The 20,088-nt window shown below is 48.5% G+C and overlaps 2 protein-coding genes across 2 annotated transcripts in view; both read left to right on the top strand.

Annotated features, from left to right (window-relative positions):
• Tcf25 (transcription factor 25) overlaps positions 1-12,691 on the top strand; it is a 32,580-nt gene extending 19,889 nt beyond the window's left edge. Inside the window, 11 exon segments of the mRNA XM_040735108.1 lie at positions 306-399; positions 1,726-1,818; positions 1,944-2,049; positions 4,042-4,201; positions 5,424-5,511; positions 6,088-6,246; positions 7,505-7,595; positions 8,263-8,342; positions 9,554-9,626; positions 9,989-10,102; positions 12,050-12,691. Coding sequence (XP_040591042.1) covers positions 306-399; positions 1,726-1,818; positions 1,944-2,049; positions 4,042-4,201; positions 5,424-5,511; positions 6,088-6,246; positions 7,505-7,595; positions 8,263-8,342; positions 9,554-9,626; positions 9,989-10,102; positions 12,050-12,058 — 1,067 coding nt within the window. The 3' untranslated portion in view covers positions 12,059-12,691.
• A 331-nt stretch (positions 12,692-13,022) lies between these two features.
• Positions 13,023-19,478, top strand: Mc1r (melanocortin 1 receptor). The gene has a single exon (XM_005073162.4). The coding sequence runs from the start codon at positions 16,235-16,237 to the stop codon at positions 17,186-17,188; it is 954 nt and encodes a 317-aa protein (XP_005073219.1). The 5' UTR covers positions 13,023-16,234; the 3' UTR covers positions 17,189-19,478.
• The last annotated feature ends 610 nt before the right edge of the window (positions 19,479-20,088 follow it).

Raw genomic sequence — 20,088 nt, 5'->3', positions numbered from 1 at the left:
CATGTGCAGGTTTTGTGAGGATGCATGTTGGCATACATGTGTGGGTACTTAGTATTAGTAGATCACAGCACCAGTTGTATCTCTTGGTATATGAAGCATTTCCCTTTGGAGCTTACAAATGTATGTTGCAGTAAACATAGAGTCATTGAGGAATACCTGGGAAGTCCTGTGTGCGCCCTCTCTCTTTCAGAGTTCCAGTTACATGACCTCCCTCATTCCAGAACGTTCCTTGTTTTGAGTTGTTAGAGGAGAAAGTTGTAGTCATTGTGTCTGTGACACCCTCCTCTGGTATTTGTGGCCCACAGAGAGAGCACTGTACAGCATGGAGTGTGCATTCCACCCCTTGTTCAGTCTCACCAGTGGGACTTGCAGGCTGGATTACCGCAGACCTGAGAACAGGTGAGTTTGGTTCACCCTAGAGTGAGTAACAGGGGCTACCTTCAAGTCACATGAGTGACTATTGTGAGTTTAATGGGGAACAGGTGATGCAAGACTGTCCCTGAGGTTGGATCAGGGCCCTGAAGATCCAGAGTACTTTCTAAGCTTTGGTGTGTTCACAGCTGAACTGCAGAGGCCTGAGCTCAGGAAACCAGGTATCAGATTGGCCCACAATTAAACCTATTCAAGTTATAAGTGAGCCTGATGAGCCACAGAACAGTGAGAGCTGCAATCATACTTCCCATGTTTTTGGAGGAAAAGCCCCATTCCCAGTGAGGTTAAATTATTGTAGCATGCTTTGCAGTTGTGTCTCCTGATTCTTACAGCTGAGATGAGCACAGATTCAGCTTGACTTCAGGTATCATGCAGAGAGTTCTCTCTTTTCCATGTTTCTCTAAGCCTGCCCACTCTCTGGTTTTAGCCCGTATGTGTCTCCCTTCCTCCCTCATATCTAGCACTCTGCTTCTCTGTATATCCCTGGTCTGCTGTAGCAGCAAGTCCCCCACCTTAGCCACAGCCATTGTCTGTTCTCTTGCACAGAGTGTTGGGTCTGTATCTCTTTCTCTGGGTTCCTGTATATTGCTTTTGTCTCTTCTAGTTAAACTTACTTCTTTGAAACAGGTTTTAAAATTAAGTTACCAAGATGACTAAAGCCATCCAGCTTTATGCATCCAGATGTAATGCTATGACAACTGTTAAAATCTGAACATAAGTTGAGAGTATAATTATATACGTTTTAATTCTTTTTCCTTAATGGTAATCAGTAAACTAGCAAGAAGACAGATTTTGTCAGGTATGGTGGCATATGCCTGTAGTCTTGGCACTGAGAGGTAGGAATCAATCAGGTGAGGTCATTTTTGATTACATAGTAAATTTGATGCCAGCCTGGGCTACATAAGATCTCTTCTTAAGAAATCAGAAAAGAAAAAGAAAATGGGTTTCACATACACTTGATTGTAGCCTAGCATAGTGGCACCTGTGAACAGATTTAGCATTCTAAAGTAGGAAGATCTCTTGAGCCAATATATTCGAGGTCAGACATGGCAGTATAGTCAGACCATGTCTCAGGATTGGAAAGGCTTGATTTTCATGTCTAAGTATATTCATAACTAAATAACAAGAAGCACATACTTCCTCCAGATACACAAGGAATGTTCACAAACACTATATCTAGCCATTTAGGAAATGCTGTCTCAACCCAGAGGGTAGACACAGTGCTGGGCCTCTCAGCTGTTATGCTCTGCTGCTACTCTGTCACCAATTCATGGATAACTGTCCTTGATCTAGGAGCTTCTACCTAGCCCTCTACAAGCAGATGAGTTTCTTGGAGAAACGAGGATGCCCACGTACTGCGCTGGAATACTGCAAGCTCATCCTGAGGTGAGTATTTACTTGACTGCATGGCCACCTTGTCCCCACCACAATGGCCCCAGATCTGTAAAGACTCCAGCCATGACACTTCCTCTGTCTCCCTTGTTCTCCACTCACTGTGCTGCCTCCGGAAGCCTTGAGCCAGATGAGGACCCCCTGTGCATGCTGCTGCTTATTGATCATCTGGCCTTACGGGCCCGGAACTATGAGTACCTGATCCGCCTCTTCCAGGAGTGGGAGGTATGTGTAAGCTGTGTGCTGTGACTTGCAGGTGCGCTGTGTGTCTTCTTACCTTTCTCATCCACACCCTATGTGTTTGAGGGACAGTTTTATGAGAAGATGGTGAAAGCATGAGTCAGAGCTCAGGTCGATCCCAAGGGTCCCCTTCTTTTCTGGCTTCTTCATTAACTCTGCTGCACAAGATCCAGTCTTCCTAGAGGGTATCCCAGCAGCCTTTCAAGAACCCCTTTTCACAGGCCTGCACCAAGTACACATGGTACTAGTAGTGATGAAAAGTTGGGTAAACCCCAGAACTCATTGTGGTCTATGTAAGATGCAACCATGAAGTTAGAGTGCCACATGGGGTTGACACAGGGAACCTCAGCATACAGACCCACATTCTGCAGAAATCATAAGCTAGTCACTTGTGCCTTGCCAGATTTACATGTAACTAAAAATGAAGGATGGCCTGACACCACACTGCTGCCATCTGCCCCAGCTGCTGTGAATGCTAAGTGCACCTTGGGTACCAGACAGCACCAGGAAAGAACATAAGGAGTCTTGTCCATGACTGTGGACATGTGTTGAAGCAGTTTATCGAGCTAACTACCATGCTTTAAGATCAGTTCTGCCAGTCTCCATAATGCAACTGTTAGACAGTTTAAAGGAGTACAGGACTCCCATCCCATCCCTTGGTTGGTTCTTGTCAAAGAAGAGAGGCATTGGGTTTTATGCTGGTTGCTTCTAGCAGGACCTAGTAAGGGAGAAAGGTGACAAGCCTTTGTTTTCTGTTTCAACTTTTGAGTTTTTTTACACAGTACCTATTTTTCCATTATCAAAAAAGAGATTTTTTTCAAGACAGGGTTTCTCTATGTAGCTTTGGAGGCTCTCCTGGCACTCCCACTGTAGACCAGGCTGGCCTCAAATTCAGGGAAATCCACCTGCCTCTGACTCCCAAGTGCTGGGATTGAAGGTGTGTGCCACCACTGCCCGGATGAGATAAACCATTTAAATTACATAATGTTTGGTATAGTTGGCCAGGAAATTTTGCTTTTTGGGATCTGATTTATAGAATCCTGGAGCTCATGAAAGCATGGCTGCAGGAAATGCCAAAGAGGGCTGCAGGTGAGTGATCATTATGGCTTATGTGATTGTAGAATAAAACCAGTTCTTGTAGGGGACAGGGCAGGGGCAGGTACATTGGCTGGCTAGCCTAGACAAATTGATGCTCTTCGGGTATGAAGAGATGCTGTCTCAGAACATAAAGTTATAGAAGCAGAGAGATGGCTTAGCAGGTAAAGGCACTTGAAACCAAGCCTGATAACTTAAGTTTGATCCTTAGAGCCCTCATAGCAGAAGGAAGGAAAGAACTGACTTCCGCAAGTTGTCCTCCAACCTCTACACATGTGCCATGGTATGCATGTCTACATATACACACATACCAAATGAATAGATAAGTAAATGATTTTTACAAAGCTAAGAAGTGAAATAAATGTGTAGAACAATTGAGGAAATACACCCAATATTGACCTCCAGCCTCAGCACTTGTACATGTGTGCATGCGCTATACATACACAATAGAGAAGATACAGAATGAGTCACTTGTCTTCTCACAAACCATAGAGAAAGAAAGGGAAGTACTGAAAAATACTTGTAGGTTAGGTGGCATCAGATCTCACTTTTGCTGACTTTATGAGCTTCCTGCATAGGCAAGAGGCCTGGCTTCCCTGCTTCCAAAGCTGCAAGTCTAGGCAATAGACATTCATCCTTAGTGACTCTGAGGCTCCTGCCCCCTGCTGTAGTATCAATCATCTGATTAAGCTAATTCCTACCCTTCTGTGTCCTTTTGTGTTTTTTATATATAGAAAATGGATTTTCTTCATCCTGAGTTAAGGTGAGAGGCCCATAAGGAAGCAGTTGTGGGACTCACCTGGCATCCGCTGCATACCTGTAAACTATGTGCTTTGTCTTCACACACTTAAGGCCCGGGCTTTGTTTCTTCATCCATTATAGGCTCATCGGAACCTGTCGCAACTCCCAAATTTTGCCTTCTCAGTTCCATTGGCATATTTCCTTCTGAGTCAGCAAACAGACTTACCTGAGCATGAGCTCACCTCTGCCAGGCAACAAGCTTCCCTCCTGATACAGCAGGCACTCACCATGTTCCCTGGAGGTAAGTGCCACCTCTTGTCTGGGGAGGTAACTTTCTTCCTGGGGATTGAGTCTAGATCCAGCTCTCCCCATACTTAATGGAAAGATTGCATTCTCTTAAAGGCCTTAAAGACTTGCTGTAGTTCTAGTTAGATAGCTAATCTACCTGCTTTAGTGAGCCTACTACAAGTTCAGTGAGGTGTGAGAGGTGAGAGGAGGGAGGGACAAATGTCTTCTCTGGAGTTTAGTTACAGAATGGGAGAGTAGGGCATTTTCCAGATCACACAGTATGTTAAATGGTCTTTGGTTCTAGAGGAAAAAAGCAGAAGTAGTATCTAGAAATGCTTGAGGCTAGCCCAGAGACAGTTGAAGGGCATTGGCTATGAACAGCCAGGAGGAGGCCCTGGTGTACTGCCCAGGCATTCTCGAGACATGTGACCAGGAGAGTAAGGTGATTACCTTCCCAGATCTTTCCTAAGAGTGTACACAAAGTGACACTGACATAAGATTGCTGTGGGGCCAACTTCTTCTCTGTTAGAAAGTTCCAGAATTGGTACCACATTGAAGATTCTGAGTTCTTTAAGCGTTGGCCAGAACTTTGTTTACAAACCAGACCTGAACAACCTCAGGCAGAAATAGTGCCTATTTGCTGACCAGTGAAGGTCAGTTCCATTAGAAGCTGCCTGTGCCCTCTGTGGTCTGATGTAGCTACTAGTGCTGACGAGGCATAGACTGGTAGTCAGTTCATGTGCTGTACTGCTGAGCAAGCACTACCTTCTCACAGGATGTTGCAGCATGAGCATGTCCCCAGGAAGTCACCGGGAAGACTGTGCTGTGTTCTCTGTTTAGAGAAGCCAGCACTTCAGTGAACATCACTACATGCAAGGGGAGCCCTGTTTTGACCACCAATCTGATCCTGGTCCCTTCAGAGTTAGCTCTTGCAGGGCACAGGCAGCCCCACTCTCTCTAGTATACCTTCATGTCTAACCTTCATATGACCAAAACAACCAACCTTGGAGGTGATAGGCATGTCTTCCTTGGATGCAGATGAAGTAAGAGTCAGCAGGGCATGCATATACTTCCCCAAAGTTCAGAGGTATCTTGGAGCCTAGTGTAATGCTAGTCAGAAATGACTCCTTGACTATCCAGCTTCTTTTACCTTAAGAACACTTAGTAGCTGGGAGCTGGAACAAGGACTGCAGAATACATGGACCCTTTACTTCTTGTTTGCTTGTATTTTGCAGCTCTTATGCCATTGCTAGAGTATTGCAGTGTGCGGCCTGATGCAACAGTCTCAAACCACCGCTTCTTTGGACCAGATGCTGAGATAAGGTAAGGATGTGTTCCTGTAGGCACTGTTCCCCTCACCCTTAAAGGAAGAGAGGAGCCTGTCCTGGAGGACTACTATCCAGCTGAGGAAGCCCCTAGAGCCCACATCCATGTACAAGACATCTCACCTCTGGGACAGGTGAGCAGCCTCTAGTCTAAAAAATGAGGTTCACTCATGATCATTACTATCATTAATTTTTCCCAGATTTCTATGTTGTTACATTTCTCATAAACAAGAAAAAAAAAAACACAGAAAAAAAGAACAATATGTATCGTGTTGTGGCTCCCACCCTTCCTACAGGCTCCTAATCAGCAGCCGTAAGCCATCCTCTGGTACTGTTCCACACAGGAAAATATACTCATTCTTGTGTTTTTCACATTTCTGTCAAGTGATTTGTATTACTAAGCTCAAGCAATAAAAAGTGTGCTCAACCACTACCCAACCCTCAGAGGGTAGACTATCCCTGGTCAGTGGCCAAGAGGTAGCCTCCTTTAGTCTGATGCAGGAGACTTTTCCTGGATATCCCTTTGCCCACCATAAAGCACTGCCAAGGATCTACTTCCCTTGCTTTTCCACAGCCAGCCCCCTGCCCTGAGCCAGCTGGTGAGTCTGTACCTTGGAAGGTCACACTTTCTTTGGAAAGAACCTGCCACTATAAGCTGGCTGGAGGAAAACGTCCGTGAGGTTCTGCAAGCAGTGGATACTGGGGACCCTGCCGTGGAGGCCTGTGAGAATAGGTGAGCTGAGCCTGACAGGTAAGCCGAAGAACCTAGCTCAGGTAGGGCAACTTGCTGGCACAAGTCCTTTCTGTGTCTCCTCCTGAGTCTTTATCATAGACAAGGAACCTCTGATTTCAGCTTGACTTTGAAGGAGCCACCAGGAGGTGCTGGGCATGGCTGGTGCTATTCATATAGAGATTTGAAGGGCTGTGTGGTTGTTATGTGCCCTGGTGTTTTTGTTTAGTTTGTTTCTGCTTTTGTGCTCTATTCCCGTATTTGCAATCATGATTGCTTTTCTTTTCTTTTTAAAGATTTATTTATTTATTATACAGTGTTCCGCTAGCATATATGCCTACGTGCCAGAAGAAGGAACCAGATCTCATTATAGATGGCTGTGAGCAACGGCTGAGAATTGAACTCAGGACCTCTGAAAGAGCAGACAGTGCGCTTAACTTCTGAGCCATCTCTCCAGCCTTTCTTACCTTTCTTGGCAAAAACTGGAGCCAGGGCTGGAAACATGACTCAGAGGTTAAAAGCACTGACTGCTCTTCCAGAGGTCATGAGTTCAATTCCCAGCAACCACACGGTAGCTCATAAACATCTGTAATGAGATCTGGTGCCCTCTTCTGGTGTGCATGTAAGCATGTAGGTAAGCAGCCCTTTTGCCCAGTTGTGCCGTTTTGCTCATGGTCCTCATCAGCATCTCGGCTCTGGGGGCAGCTACAGCCAGGCTGGCCTGTTCTGAGGGTTCTGTTCTGTCCATCTCCCTGATCCATGGAATCAGGAGGCCCCATGTTAGACATCTAGACTATGTGAATATTGGAGAAGAGGAAATACTATTGCTTCCAGCCCTTGCAGTCTTATAAATACTGTCTGGGCTACGTACTTCACTCCCTGCACTGCTTCTCAGCTCTGTGTCCAGCAGGAGGCAGGCTTCATACAGTAGCAGTAACGACTGACACACTCCGGAATTCCATTGTGGACACTTATCTCGTGTCTCACCAGACTACCCACAGCTCTCCTCATTTTCACTTCATGGATGAAGGGACCAAATTGCAGACCAAGCTAGTAGACTTTGCTTTCAGAGTCTACTCTTACTTCAGGGCTATGAGCTAGTAGCACAGCTTCTACCTGAGAGTGAGGTGGGAGGTTTTACCAGAAGTGGAACAAGCCAATCCTTGCTGGATCTTTCCCAAGGTGGGTATGAGTGACTTGGTGTTTTACACTCTGAGCACCAGTTAATCAGTTCATCTGCTGCTATCTACTCTTGCCTCAGGCGGAAGGTGCTGTACCAGCGTGCACCCAGAAACATCCACCGCCATGTGATTCTCTCTGAGATCAAGGAGGCTGTTGCTGCCCTACCCTCGGTAAGAGATGGATGCTGAAAATGGGGGCTTTGTGTGTGCTAGTCACAGTATAGCTACCCACAAATTGCCTGCATGCCAGGCAGCTGGAACTCGTACAGAGAGCTCTTCTTCTCAGTCAGCTTCTCTGGGCCTTCCTCAGTATCGTTGCCTTGGTGAGCTATTTCACCAGGGCATCATGCTCTGTGATGCCTAGCCCTTCCTCACATACCCCTGCAGCAGTTACTTCACATAACTGTGTGCCCCTGCAGGAGAGCCTTGGCTCTGCTTTCACAGATCCTGTGTTTTCTGTTGGCACTCTGGGGGGGCGAGCCAAGGCTGGATCAGTTGGTGAAGCAGTAGCTCAGTGGAACCCAGTGGCTGTCCTCCCTGACCCATGGTCTGCAGTCAGGCCAGTCATTTGTGACATGAATACAGATGGTAGCACACCTATGGGAAATCCCTACATCCCACTGCCTGGGGCAAAATATCATACACGTTCCCCCTGACTATCCTCTGGGAGAGACTGTTCCACTCAGACCTAGTTTCTTGGAACAGAAAACGGCCACTTCTGTCAGGTGTAGAGGCTGCCACCCAGCAGATGGGTCAAGTCTAAGTTGAGAGCAGCTGAAGCTTTGGAAGGCAGAGGCTGCCAGCAGTTCTCCAGAATCTATTTTTGTCCCTCCTAAAGGATGTGACCACACAGTCTGTGATGGGATTTGATCCTCTGCCTCCCCTGGATACCATCTACTCGTACGTCAGACCAGAGAGGTACCTTGTCTGCTTTGTTCTCACACCCACAAACCCTGTTTGGTACTTTGGGGCTGACTGGGGCTGCCCTTACAGATTAGGAGAAAAAAGGCAAACACAGGCTAAGGGGCCAATCTACTCAGGAGTAGGTAGGGGAAGCACAGTGTAACTTGGAGCTTCCTCTGAATCCACCAAAGGTCCGACCACTTCCCTTTAGGCTTTGTAGCACGTATGGGAAGCAAAATAAAGAGCCACCTCTGGCCTGGTGCACTATACAACGGACATCAAACTTGGAACCTAGACATAGACATTGGGTCAAATTTGCCTATGAACCTGTGGGAGAAAATGACAAATAATGACATGCCAGACCAGGAAGTGAAAGTCACCTGCTTTGTAGAAAGATATGTCCCAACCAGACAAAGGATGGCAGCTGGTACTCTACCATGTGCAAAAACCCTTTTCTAAGAGCAGTGTAAGGTCCAGTGAGCACTGAAGGAAGGTCCATGTGGCTGAGCCAGGAGAATGAGGTAGTAGGTCAAGCATTGATAGGGAACATGCCTGGTTCACAGGCTGCCATGTGCATTTGGGCAGTTTTTAGAGTCTGGGTCATGAAATAACTCATTTCCCTTTCCTCCTAGCCTTCACAGCTGCCTTACCTGGGTCCATTGCCTCCACAGTCCATTTCAAGAAAGGAGCATAGGCCATCTAGACCTTGGCAAAACATATTGAGTAGAGTGACTGCCATTTAAGGTTTTAGATTAAGAAGAGAATTTTCAGTGGTTTCAGAAACATTCTGCTCTGCTCTTGTAGTCCCCAGAATAGAAATGTGATGATACTGTGCAGTAGAGCTGTGCTGCATCTCCTGAGATGCCCTGACTTTTCCTGTCTGCCTTTCTGTGACTGCCTATGCCTTCCCCAGCCTTCACATGCCGTAGTCATCTAGCCTTCTCTCCTTGTGACCCAGCAGGCTAGGTCCTAAAGAGCCAGCACTCTGGGACACCTTACTTCTCCTTTCCTCATTGCTCTTGGGTGTCCACAGCTCCACCCTAGGCGGGATAATAGTCATCACTGCCCACCCCAGATCCTGATCTGCAGTTTAGGACCCAGAGCTTTAGCTCCATTTAGAGGCTGCCTGTCCTTAGCAGTAAGGAGACTGGGTAAGGACAGCTGACAAGGGCTGAGACTCCACAGTGCCTGTTGACCTTCACTTTCTGACCTTTTATAATTTTCAGACTGAGTCCAGTCAGCCATGGAAACACAATCGCCCTCTTCTTCCGGTCATTGTTGCCAAATTATACCACAGAGGTATGTTGATTGAACACATGGGTCTTTCCCTCCCAAGTTGCTATGGGCAAGTCCGGCTCAGGGTGGAGGCAGGATGGCTGAGACTGTGCCTGCCTGTGGTGCCATGCTTAGGAAGTGGGGGCTTAGCCTGCTGAAACTGCAGAAGCTGTTCCAAGGTGAGTAGCGTGAGGCTGACAGATGGTCAATAACGTGGTAGGTTGGCCATGGTTAAACATGTACATTTGGCTTTTTAGAGCTTCTTCTGGGCAGAGACCTTGGGAGGGGACAGGCCCAATCTTGGGGCTTGAGCTGCCTCAGACTACTAAACCCCGGGTCTCAAATCTATACAGACAGCCCCCACTTAGATATGTCTCATTGTTCAGGGGGAGAGGCTGGAGGAAGGAGTGGCCAGGGGTCCGAACCGCAATCAAGGCTTGAACAGGCTGATGTTGGCCGTACGTGACATGATGGCCAACTTCCACTTCAACGACCAGGAGGTGCCTCGGGAGGACAATCCTGAGGGCGAGGGGGACTGGGACTGACTGTCCAGATGCTGTGCAATTATGTTCCTGATTCTTTTCTGGTTGGAATTAACCAGTTCCCTGAAGTAGAAATGCTGACCATGTCATCTACCCGTGTCTTTTGTTTTCCCTCTAAATGTGAGTGGGTTATGCTCTGCTGTGAGTGAGCTTTTCCTCCAGTGTCCTCAAAAGTAGTCCAGGAGCAGTGAGCCCCACACCGTATACATCTACCGTGTGCCTCACACTTCCAGAATTTGTAACATAATGCATAGGAAGGGGTTATTCCAGAGTCTTTAGTGCAAGGACCCCACATGCTCCTTGCTAGAGGGCAATGAACCTTCCACACATGCTACACCCAGTATGTTTGCAGTGGTGGGGATCAAATCCAGGGCCTGGCATGTGATCTATCATTAAATGATAGTCCCAATCTAGGAATTTTATTAGTAAACTCAGGGCTGGAGACTGCTTGTTTAGTATGCATAGAGCTCAGCATTTGATCCCCAGCACAACGCAAACCAGCTGTGGTAGTGTTCATCTGTAGTCTCAGTACTCAAGAGGTAGAGAGAGGGACAAGAGGAACTGAAGTTTAAGGTCATCCTCTGCTACATTTTAAGTTCAAAGCTATATGAGACCCCATCTCAAAAGAAGGGGTTGGGGCATGAGGTGCCTGGAATTGAAAGAAACTCTAAGAAGCAACTTTGAGGCAGTAAATTTTCCTAGACAGGTCAGGGATGCTTTACAGAGTAGAGGGTGTTTGATCTAGGATAAGTGGGGAGCCATGACCAAGAACCCCAGTCCACTGGCAGGAGCAGAGGCCACAACCAGGCAAGGCCAGAGGCTCATGTCTCAAGCTTATTGTGGAAAGATTCAGGCTACTGAGATGTTGTAAGCTATGTCAGGTATCTCTGGGTATCCCTGCCCATCTCTGCATGTACTGGGGGAGGTACTACCATGGCCTCTAGTCTGCGAGATGGCCAGTGGAGTCCCTCCTAATTCTTGGTCCATTGATCGCTTCCTGGGAGTTCAAACGTTGTTTCAGACATCACTGGATGCATCTGGTGTGGACAGATAAAGCATGCTTCAGGAGTGTCCTGAGGGCCATCTAAATGGCTCAGTGAGTACAGGTACTTGCTGCCAAGCCTGATAATCTGTGTTCAATCCCCAGGATTCATATGATGGATGGAGAGCACTAACTCCAGAGAACAACAGGAGTAGGTTGTCCTCTGACCTCCACACATACATTGTGGCATGTGCACACCTATACAAGCACACCAAATAAATGAAAAATGGGACAGTTTGGTGGTTCAAAGTACTTACTGTGCTTGGTGCTTTTGCAGAGGATCAGGGTTTGATTTTAAGCACCCATGGCAAGTAGCTCACAAGCACCCATAATTCTAGCACCAGCATAACAACATGTAGCTGAGCAGGGGCCTGGGTCACTGTCCCCTCAGCAGGACATCAAGGGCTGACTTGTATCCATCTGTAGTCAGCCTAAATGTCACAGCCCATTTCTAAGTTAGCCATTTGCAGGGGGGGGGGTTCTATGTCCAACGTATGTGCCTGGTGAGAGGTCACATGTCATGAATTGGTGCTGCGTCTCTGTTTTTTCTCCAGCATGAGTTGGCAAAGCCATGAAGTCTGGATACAGGTTCTTCTGTTTGTGCTCATGGGTCAGCAGGGGCCTGGGGAGGGCAGGCCTGAGGGGCTTAGCCCCACACCAGTTGCCTCACCTACTCCTGGGTTTGGTGGGAGATCTACACCCAGTCCCAGGGAGGGTACTGTTGAGATGGTCCTAATTCAATGTCTGAATCCAAGTTGGAGTGGCCTCTGGTGAGTTTCAGCTGAGGGGAGGAGGGATTGGGTTTGTTTTCTGGAAATAACAAGCAAGCACAGAAAACCTGGCATCCTGCCTCTTCCTTTCAGCAGCTGTAAGTCCATCCAGATGAGGATATGATATCTGGAGCTGCAGCAGCTATTCTACAACCACGAGGCAATGAACTCCAAAATGAAGAGCCAGTGTACTAGGAACAGTGAAGCAGAGGATGCCCTAGGCCTTCAGGAAACTTCCCACCTCCAGGCCTGTATCCTGAGAGGCCATTAAATGATCGGCTTCAGAAGTGTTGCTCAGACTTAAGTAATTACAACTGAATCCATTTCTAATGGTGATAAATAAAAACCAGTCATTCATGTCATCTGCGGATCATCAGGAAAAGTAACTTTTTGAGACAGGGTCTCAATGTATAGCCCTTGATGGCCTAGAACTTGCTATGTAGATCAGGCTGGCCTCAGAGATCCGCCTGCCTTCACTTCCCAAATGTTAGAGTTAAAAGCGTGCACCACCACACCTAATCTGCATGTCATCTCCAGCTTTAAAGTCTGCCCTGCCACCCAGGTGGGAGTGATAGTGTATCCCACTCCTCCCTGGACCCAGTCTCAGCAAGACTGCCTGCCTGTGTGCTCCTGTGCAGAATTGTTGGTTATTTGTGCATTTTCATGTAGTCAGGGAGAAAACCTGTTTGCTGTCTCCCACAGAAAGTTCAGAGGAAATGAATGACTTTCAAATGACGATATGGTGACATAGCCTTTTTAACTTTTCTTTTATTGTGTGTTTGAGTGTTTTGCCTGAATGTGCGTCTGTGTATCATGTACATATATTGCCTACAGAAACCGGGAAAGGGTGTACAAAAAAGAATGTTGGACCCCCTGGAACTGAATTCACAAACAACTCTTGTTTTTATTGGGGAGCAGAGGAGGATGGGTTAGAAATGGTGTGTGTGTGTGTGTGTGTGTGAGAGAGAGAGAGAGATCCGCCTGCCTCTGCCTCCCAAGTGCTGGGATTAAAGGTGTGTACTACCACTGCCCGGCTATCACAAACAATTCTTAGTCACCAAGTGGGTGCTGGAAATCAAACCTGGGTCTTCTGGAAGAGCAGCCAGTGCTCTTAACTGCCTAACCATCTCTTCAGCCCCAGGAATGGCCTTCTTGAGAAGCTGTAACCAGAGCCAGAAGGGACGCACTCACGCTGCCCAGGGGTTTTTGGGATCTCCTAAGGGAAGCACTGAGCCTCTCCCCTGTGTCTGCCTGATGGAATGCAGGCTGCTCTTTGCATTGTGGACCGAGCCACATAGCTATTCTGCAGGTAGTGTTCCCTACTAGGTAGGTAGTCACTCCTATGTGCCATTTGTCATGTACTTCTCCCAAAGCCACTGGAAAATCAAACTTGAGGTATGATCAGGCTCAGGGCACTCAGCTTCATCCAATCCACACAGTCCCAAGACTAATTTTGCCATCTCCCCACCACAGGGTAGCACAACTGGCTTTCCCAGCTCTGCCTTCCTATTTCCTTCTCTGGAGATTCTAGTTGTTACTTTGTGCTTCAAAATGAATCGAAAGGCGTGGTCACCTTCCTCTCAACACCCCTCAGCAGGTTGCCAGAAAGGATGTGGCTGCCTGTGCTAGAGACTGTCCAGTTTACCCATCCTTTGAAGTCAGGCTGTCTGCAGGGTAAACTGTGGTTGTCTCAAAGACTTCATTCTGAAGCCAGAAATACCAACCTCTCTGAAATGTGACGGCACAAAAAGTTAGGGCAGGGGGTACTTGCTCTTTCATGTCCCAGAAGTGAAAAGTGGCCTGCCCAAAGTGCCTGGGCATCATGTGGCTTTAGGGGCCAGCCATGGCATAGACTCTCAGGCCACCACAGTCATGGCCCTGCCCACCCCATCAGACCTGGGGCCCTTTTCAGCTATAAGCAGAATAAGGCCTATGAATGTGGTAGTGTGAGCCCTTCTGTGAGGCTTGGGACATTCAGGGCACCCAGAGTCACTTTCTCATGCTATATATCAGTAACACAGTACACGTGAGGGTGTGAGCACAGTTTGTGAAACAGGCCCACCAGTTTGAAAGTGGTTTGGCCAGATCTACTAAAACTGAAGATTGACCTCATGCCTGCATTGTTCCATTGGTAGGTATCATTTAGCATAAGCACATGCCTGTGTCTGCTGGTGATATCCTGTGAGATCTACCAACAGCACTGATCAGGATAAGGTTGGCCACAAGCTGCCAAATGTCCAGCATGAGTCATTCACATAATGGACACTAGACAACCTGAATGCTTTAGTTACCCAAATAACAAGGGGGCTCTTAGTGTGAACAAAGAGTATAAATGGGAAGATTCTATTTCATGTAATGTTCCAAGATAGACAAAATTGATAGTGCTGAGGCCAGGAAGGCCCAACGTAATGGGTGTAAGTTATATTTTATTGATTTTGGGAAAGTAGTTCTGACCATGCTCAATTTGGAGTGTGTCACTTTTATATTTGTCATTTACTGCAGGGTTGAGTGAAAGCAAAAAGGTAAGTACAAAATCCAGATGTAAGAAATGACTAACATTTGTTAGTGGATGCTCACATAGTTCATGTGTGCTTTCACAGTGGCTGTGAAAGGTATGCATGCACCTTATGACCAGAGGTTGCCAGAGTAGGCAAGAGAAAGAACAGACTCAGCTGGGAGTGGTGGCTCACACGTTTAGCTCTGTTTTGGGCCAGCCTGCTCTACCAAGTGAATTCCAGGACAGCCAAGGTTATATTATAATGAGGCCCTGTCTCCAGAAAAAAAAAACAAAAAACAAAAAACAAGAGTGGGCTTTTAACACTGGTATCACAAACACTGAATGTGCATTCCAGCTAATTCCTGCCTCTAACTCTACTGCTGGCTTTCCTACCTTATTTTCTTCACCTGTATGTGGAAGGGAGCATATTTTGCGGATGAGAAGGTTCCATGGAGAAAGTCCAGCAGCAGCTAGAGGTGGGTTGATACCACCCCTGCTTGCTGTTCTGACCACTATGAATAGTCACATGCCCAGCTGCTGGCCCACAGAGGCTGGAGACAGAAGTCTGCCCTGATGTGGTTTCTGGCTCCAGGGCTGGCATGTGTCCCACAGCGGAAATGGGGTTTCTCAAGGGAAGGGTTGTGCTGCGGGGAGAGGAGGGATCCATGAGCATGAGAGACGATGTGACTAAAGAATGCTGGTGGATGGCCTCAGGACCCCCTCTAGTCAGTCAGCTCCCAGGAAGTGACAGCTTCCTGCCACACCCAGAACTGTAGCTAAAGGAAGCTTTAGCAAGGTTGGGGCCTTGAGGGACATGGAGTGCCACTGGCCCTGCCAGAGCTCATCTGAGCCCATTGGTATAGGGCTCTTGTCTACCTGAGCCCTGCCTGTAATTCCTGCAGTTACCACTGATACTGAAAATTCTCGGTCTATCCAGCCTTAAATTCAAGCTACCTGGAATTCAGTGGCTGAGTTGGTGACATGTGTACATGTCCTCTGTTTCAGATAGAAGTGTCACTGCTCTTGGCATGCTTCTAATTGAGAATGGTGGTGAGGGTGGGAGATAGGGGTGCCTAGTTCACACCCTGTGATTGCCCAAGGCAGAGCAGCATAGCAGAGGGAGGAGGTTGAGGACAACTCAAGAAAGTGACTTAGAGATAGGTTTGGAGATTTAGGCAGGGCTACACCTAGGGCAGGTCCTGAAAGGGATTTGGCAAGTTGACAGGGACTTTGAACACAAAGGGAGATGCAGTACCCTGTGTTAGAGTCTGGAGTTAGGTTTTCCAGTTTCTCAGTGCAGCTTATGCCCCCTAGAGGCAGTCCAGGGTGCTGGGGCACATGCCCATCATGTGGCCACCCTCAGGGAGAGGGGCTCTGGGAATGAGTTAAAAGATTCAGAGAAAGGCTCCATTCTTCCCCTACCCTTGCTTGGGGGAACAGGGGGCCAAGTTTAGAAATGTTTATCTGAGTCACTTCCTGGGAAGAGCAGGGAGAGCAGCAGAAGGCTAGGCTCTGTCACACTGGTAGTGAGACTCCATGAGCAGAACTCAGGGCTTTAGCCAAGAAGCGTCTAGAGTCGACCTGTGCCATGCCTAGACTGACCTGTCCAGCCAGAAAGGGCAAGTGTGAAGAAAAACTGGAGAGTGCCCAGATGGAAAGAGGCAGGTGTGAGGACCATCAGAAACCCCTGATGACACCATGAGCTGAGTAGGACGCAGGAAGGCTGATACCACCTGGAGCTGAAGCCTCCACTGACTGTTTCCTACTTCCTGGACAAGACTATGCCCACTCAGGGGCCCCAGAAGAGGCTTCTGGGTTCTCTCAACTCCACCTCCACAGCCACCCCTCACCTTGGACTGGCCACCAACCAGACAGGGCCTTGGTGCCTGCAGGTATCTATCCCGGATGGCCTCTTCCTCAGCCTGGGGCTGGTGAGTCTGGTGGAGAATGTGCTGGTTGTGATAGCCATCACCAAAAACCGTAACCTGCACTCACCCATGTATTGCTTCATCTGCTGTCTGGCCCTGTCTGACCTGATGGTGAGTATAAGCATCGTACTGGAGACTATTGTCATCTTGCTGCTGGAGGCAGGGGCCCTGGTGACCCGGGCTGCTTTGGTGCAACAACTGGACAATGTCATTGACGTGCTCATCTGTGGCTCCATGGTGTCCAGTCTTTGCTTCCTTGGTGTCATTGCCATAGACCGCTACATCTCCATCTTCTATGCACTGCGTTATCACAGCATTGTGACACTGCCCAGGGCACGACGGGCCATCGTGGGTATCTGGGTGGCCAGCATCTTCTTCAGCACCCTCTTTATCATCTACTACAATCACACAGCCGTCCTGATCTGCCTTGTCACTTTCTTTCTAGCCATGCTGGCACTCATGGCAGTTCTGTATGTCCACATGCTCACTCGAGCGTGCCAGCATGCTCACGGGATAGCCCAGCTCCACAAAAGGCAGCACTCCACCCGCCAAGGCTTCTGCCTTAAGGGTGCTGCCACCCTTACTATCCTTTTGGGAATTTTCTTCCTATGCTGGGGCCCCTTCTTCCTGCATCTCTCACTTATCGTCCTCTGCCCTCAGCACCCCACCTGCAGCTGTGTCTTTAAGAACTTCAACCTCTTCCTCAGTCTCATCATCTTCAGCTCCATCGTTGACCCCCTCATCTATGCTTTTCGAAGCCAGGAGCTCCGCATGACACTCAGGGAGGTGCTGCTGTGCTCGTGGTGAGCACAGAGGTGACTTTTGGTCTCATGGCCAGGGTGCTAGGCAGAGGGTGACAACGATATCCAGTAGCCTGTATCCTGTGAGACCACAGCTACTATCGTCCCTTTCTGATCTCCATTTGTCCAGAGGTGGACTAAATGAACTTTAAAATAGAGACACAAACTGCCTGGGACCAGGAAAAAGGGTAAATGTGACTGCAGGGGTCATCCAGGATAGCTGTGGGAAATGGAAGAAGCCGGGGGTGGGGATTCTAGCTCTAGGCAAGGGTCAGACCACATGCTCCTGAAGAGGCGGTCCCTACCTCCGCAGAGCTTCACCTCTACCTACTGACTGGGCACCCCCCACCCAGCTCTTCAGGTCACTCAGACTGGGCCCTCTATTACTGGGATGTCTGAATTGAAAGAATGACAAGAGCCATGCAGGAGTGCTCCTACTGGTGAGGGCTTCTGGAAGGGGAATTCGTGACCAGGAAAATCCCAGCCATAACCATGCGGTAGGCTGCTTAAACAAGTGAGGCCCGTCCTCATTAAAGGACCAGAACTGCAGAATGTGCATCTTGCATGAGAGATCTGCCCATTTGCATTGGGGAAGAGGGACTGACCTAAAGAGTAATTGTAGCCTTTAATCTCAGCACTCAGCTGATAGAATCCCAGCACCTACTCGGCAGGTGACTCTTGGTGAGTTCATCTACAAAATGAGTTCCAGGCCAGCCAGGGCTGTTACACAGAGAAACCCTGTCTCGAGAAAAAAAAAAATGTATGGCTCATGGGAATTCCAAAAGGTGAGGACCCAACTGCTCACCTCCAACAGGCTACGTCAGCAAGTGCCTCTGGCCTATTAGTGACCACAGGCTGTGGTTCTGAGCCAGAAAGCAGTTGAAATATTAAACTCAGGTAGAGCCTCATCACTATCTTCCTAAACTCTGTCCAGAAGTTGCTTGAAGTTTGTGTGGGAAAGGGGTAGGGAGAGCAGTCAGGATAGGAAGAAGGGAGTCTCAGAAGCCACAGCTGCCTGCCTGAATTAGGAATCCACAGCCTGGAAGCACACCAAGTATCCTCATCGGGCCCTCTTGGCTTACTCTACGAACTCCAGAAAAGCAAGGGGCTGCAGGTTCAAAAGCCTCCACTTACTCTGTGGTGACGAGATTGTCGAGGCTCCTCTCAGTGCAGCCATGCACTGCAGCAGGACAGCAGAGTCTCAGCCCCGGATATAACCCATCTGTAACCTTGGCCAGAGCCTGCCCCTTTCCTGGCCTCATTCCTGTAGCACCTTCAGCCATGGCCTACAAGGAGCTGCCCTGAGGAGCCTATAGTATAGGATAGGCCAGGCCAGAGGTTGGGATCTGTTTCTACCCAACACTGCCCTTCTGGGAGGGGGTGGTGGTGGCAGTGCTCTGCCAGTCTTGGGAGGTATTTAGAGTAGATCTCTCAGGATAGAGGAGGATGCCTAGGAGCTCATCAAGGGTATCTGAGTGCCTGGGAGTGGCACATGGGGTGTACTACAGTTCTTGCTGCTGTGTAATGGGCAGATCCCCAAGCTCTTCTACTGCTGCAACCTGGAATTCCTACTGCAGAGTCTGTCTTGGGTCCCCCAGGATGCTAAACACGCCACTGTCCTCCTTCCTGGGGTGGCCTCACTCTGAACTAATATGCCCTCAACCACCTCTAAGACTGGAAGTGGCATCAAGCCAGACCCTAGCCACACTATCAGCTCCAGCCCTGCTGGACTGAGGTTGGAAGCTGGTTCCCGGCAGGGCCAGCCTTTGCTGGAAGATAGGACCATGAGTCAGCCTTTATCCTGGCACCATTATTCTCTGGGGACACCGGGAGCTGGCCTAGCCTGATGTCATCTGACAGGGAGGCAGTCCAGACTTCAGGATGCTTCCAAGCATCTTCCCTGTCCAGACAAGGAGACAGAGCCAGATGCTCACCCAGGACTTCTTGAACCAGGCCAGCTGGAAACCAACTACAGAAAGCCACATCATGGACACATTGTGGGGGAGGGGCATGCCTTGAGAACAAAAGACCCATTTCTAAACTCAGCTAACTCAGAAGCTTATCCTCAGAGAGGACTTGTGTGCCCAGCCACTCTATCCAGCACGCCCATGCAAACTGGACAAAGGCATTGGCAGATGGTTTTTAGCTGCCCTTGTGATATGAATGTTGTTTTGGACCATGCATTTGTGGTAGTACTGTCTCAATCTTTCAGAAGAATTTCTGTCATTGAAATATCAAAAGGTCCTCGTAAGATGTCGCTGACCCTATATGAATATTAAATCAGTGTTGTATGTGAACACATTGTATGTCCTCTTCTGACCATTTGACTCTTCCTCCCAATGGGCCCCCTCCACACAGTCTCCTTACCTAGGTAGCTCCAGTTCACTCCATGCCCCCTCTTCACACCCTCACTTGTACCAAAAGTGAAAGGGAGGGTACCAATGACAGCAGGGATGGTTCAGACAGAAAACACTGCTCGGTGTCTTCCCCTGACTGGCTCATATGTCCTTATGTGAATTTCCACGCAGATATTCATGAAGCAGGGTTACTTGCCAGGTACTGTGCATCCTCGCATCCCAGGTACATCTGCACCCACACACCAGCCCTTTGTGGAGCAATCGGCTGGTAGCCCTCTCTCCTCCAGAAAACAGTGACCTCAGAGTTGGAGCTATAACCCACCACCCTCCTGATTTTCGTTCCCAGGTCTGCACAGCAGTATCAGGGAGGCTCCAGCTTTCTCAGCCTGCCTCACCCCGAAGGGTCCTGCAAACTCAGAGAATATGGGTCTTGATTCTTAAGCACATGAGAGTAAGAAAGAGCCTTCTCACAAAGCTGCAGGGTGGGGATGGAGCTGGGACGACATGGGGAGGGCAGCTACTGGGGTGGGGCACTGAGGGGCCTGGGTTC

This window comes from Mesocricetus auratus, unplaced genomic scaffold (genome assembly GCF_017639785.1).
Source record: "Mesocricetus auratus isolate SY011 unplaced genomic scaffold, BCM_Maur_2.0 Super-Scaffold_6723, whole genome shotgun sequence".
NCBI classification, from domain to species: Eukaryota; Metazoa; Chordata; class Mammalia; order Rodentia; family Cricetidae; genus Mesocricetus; species Mesocricetus auratus.
This window is presented reverse-complemented; position numbering and strand designations above follow the sequence as displayed.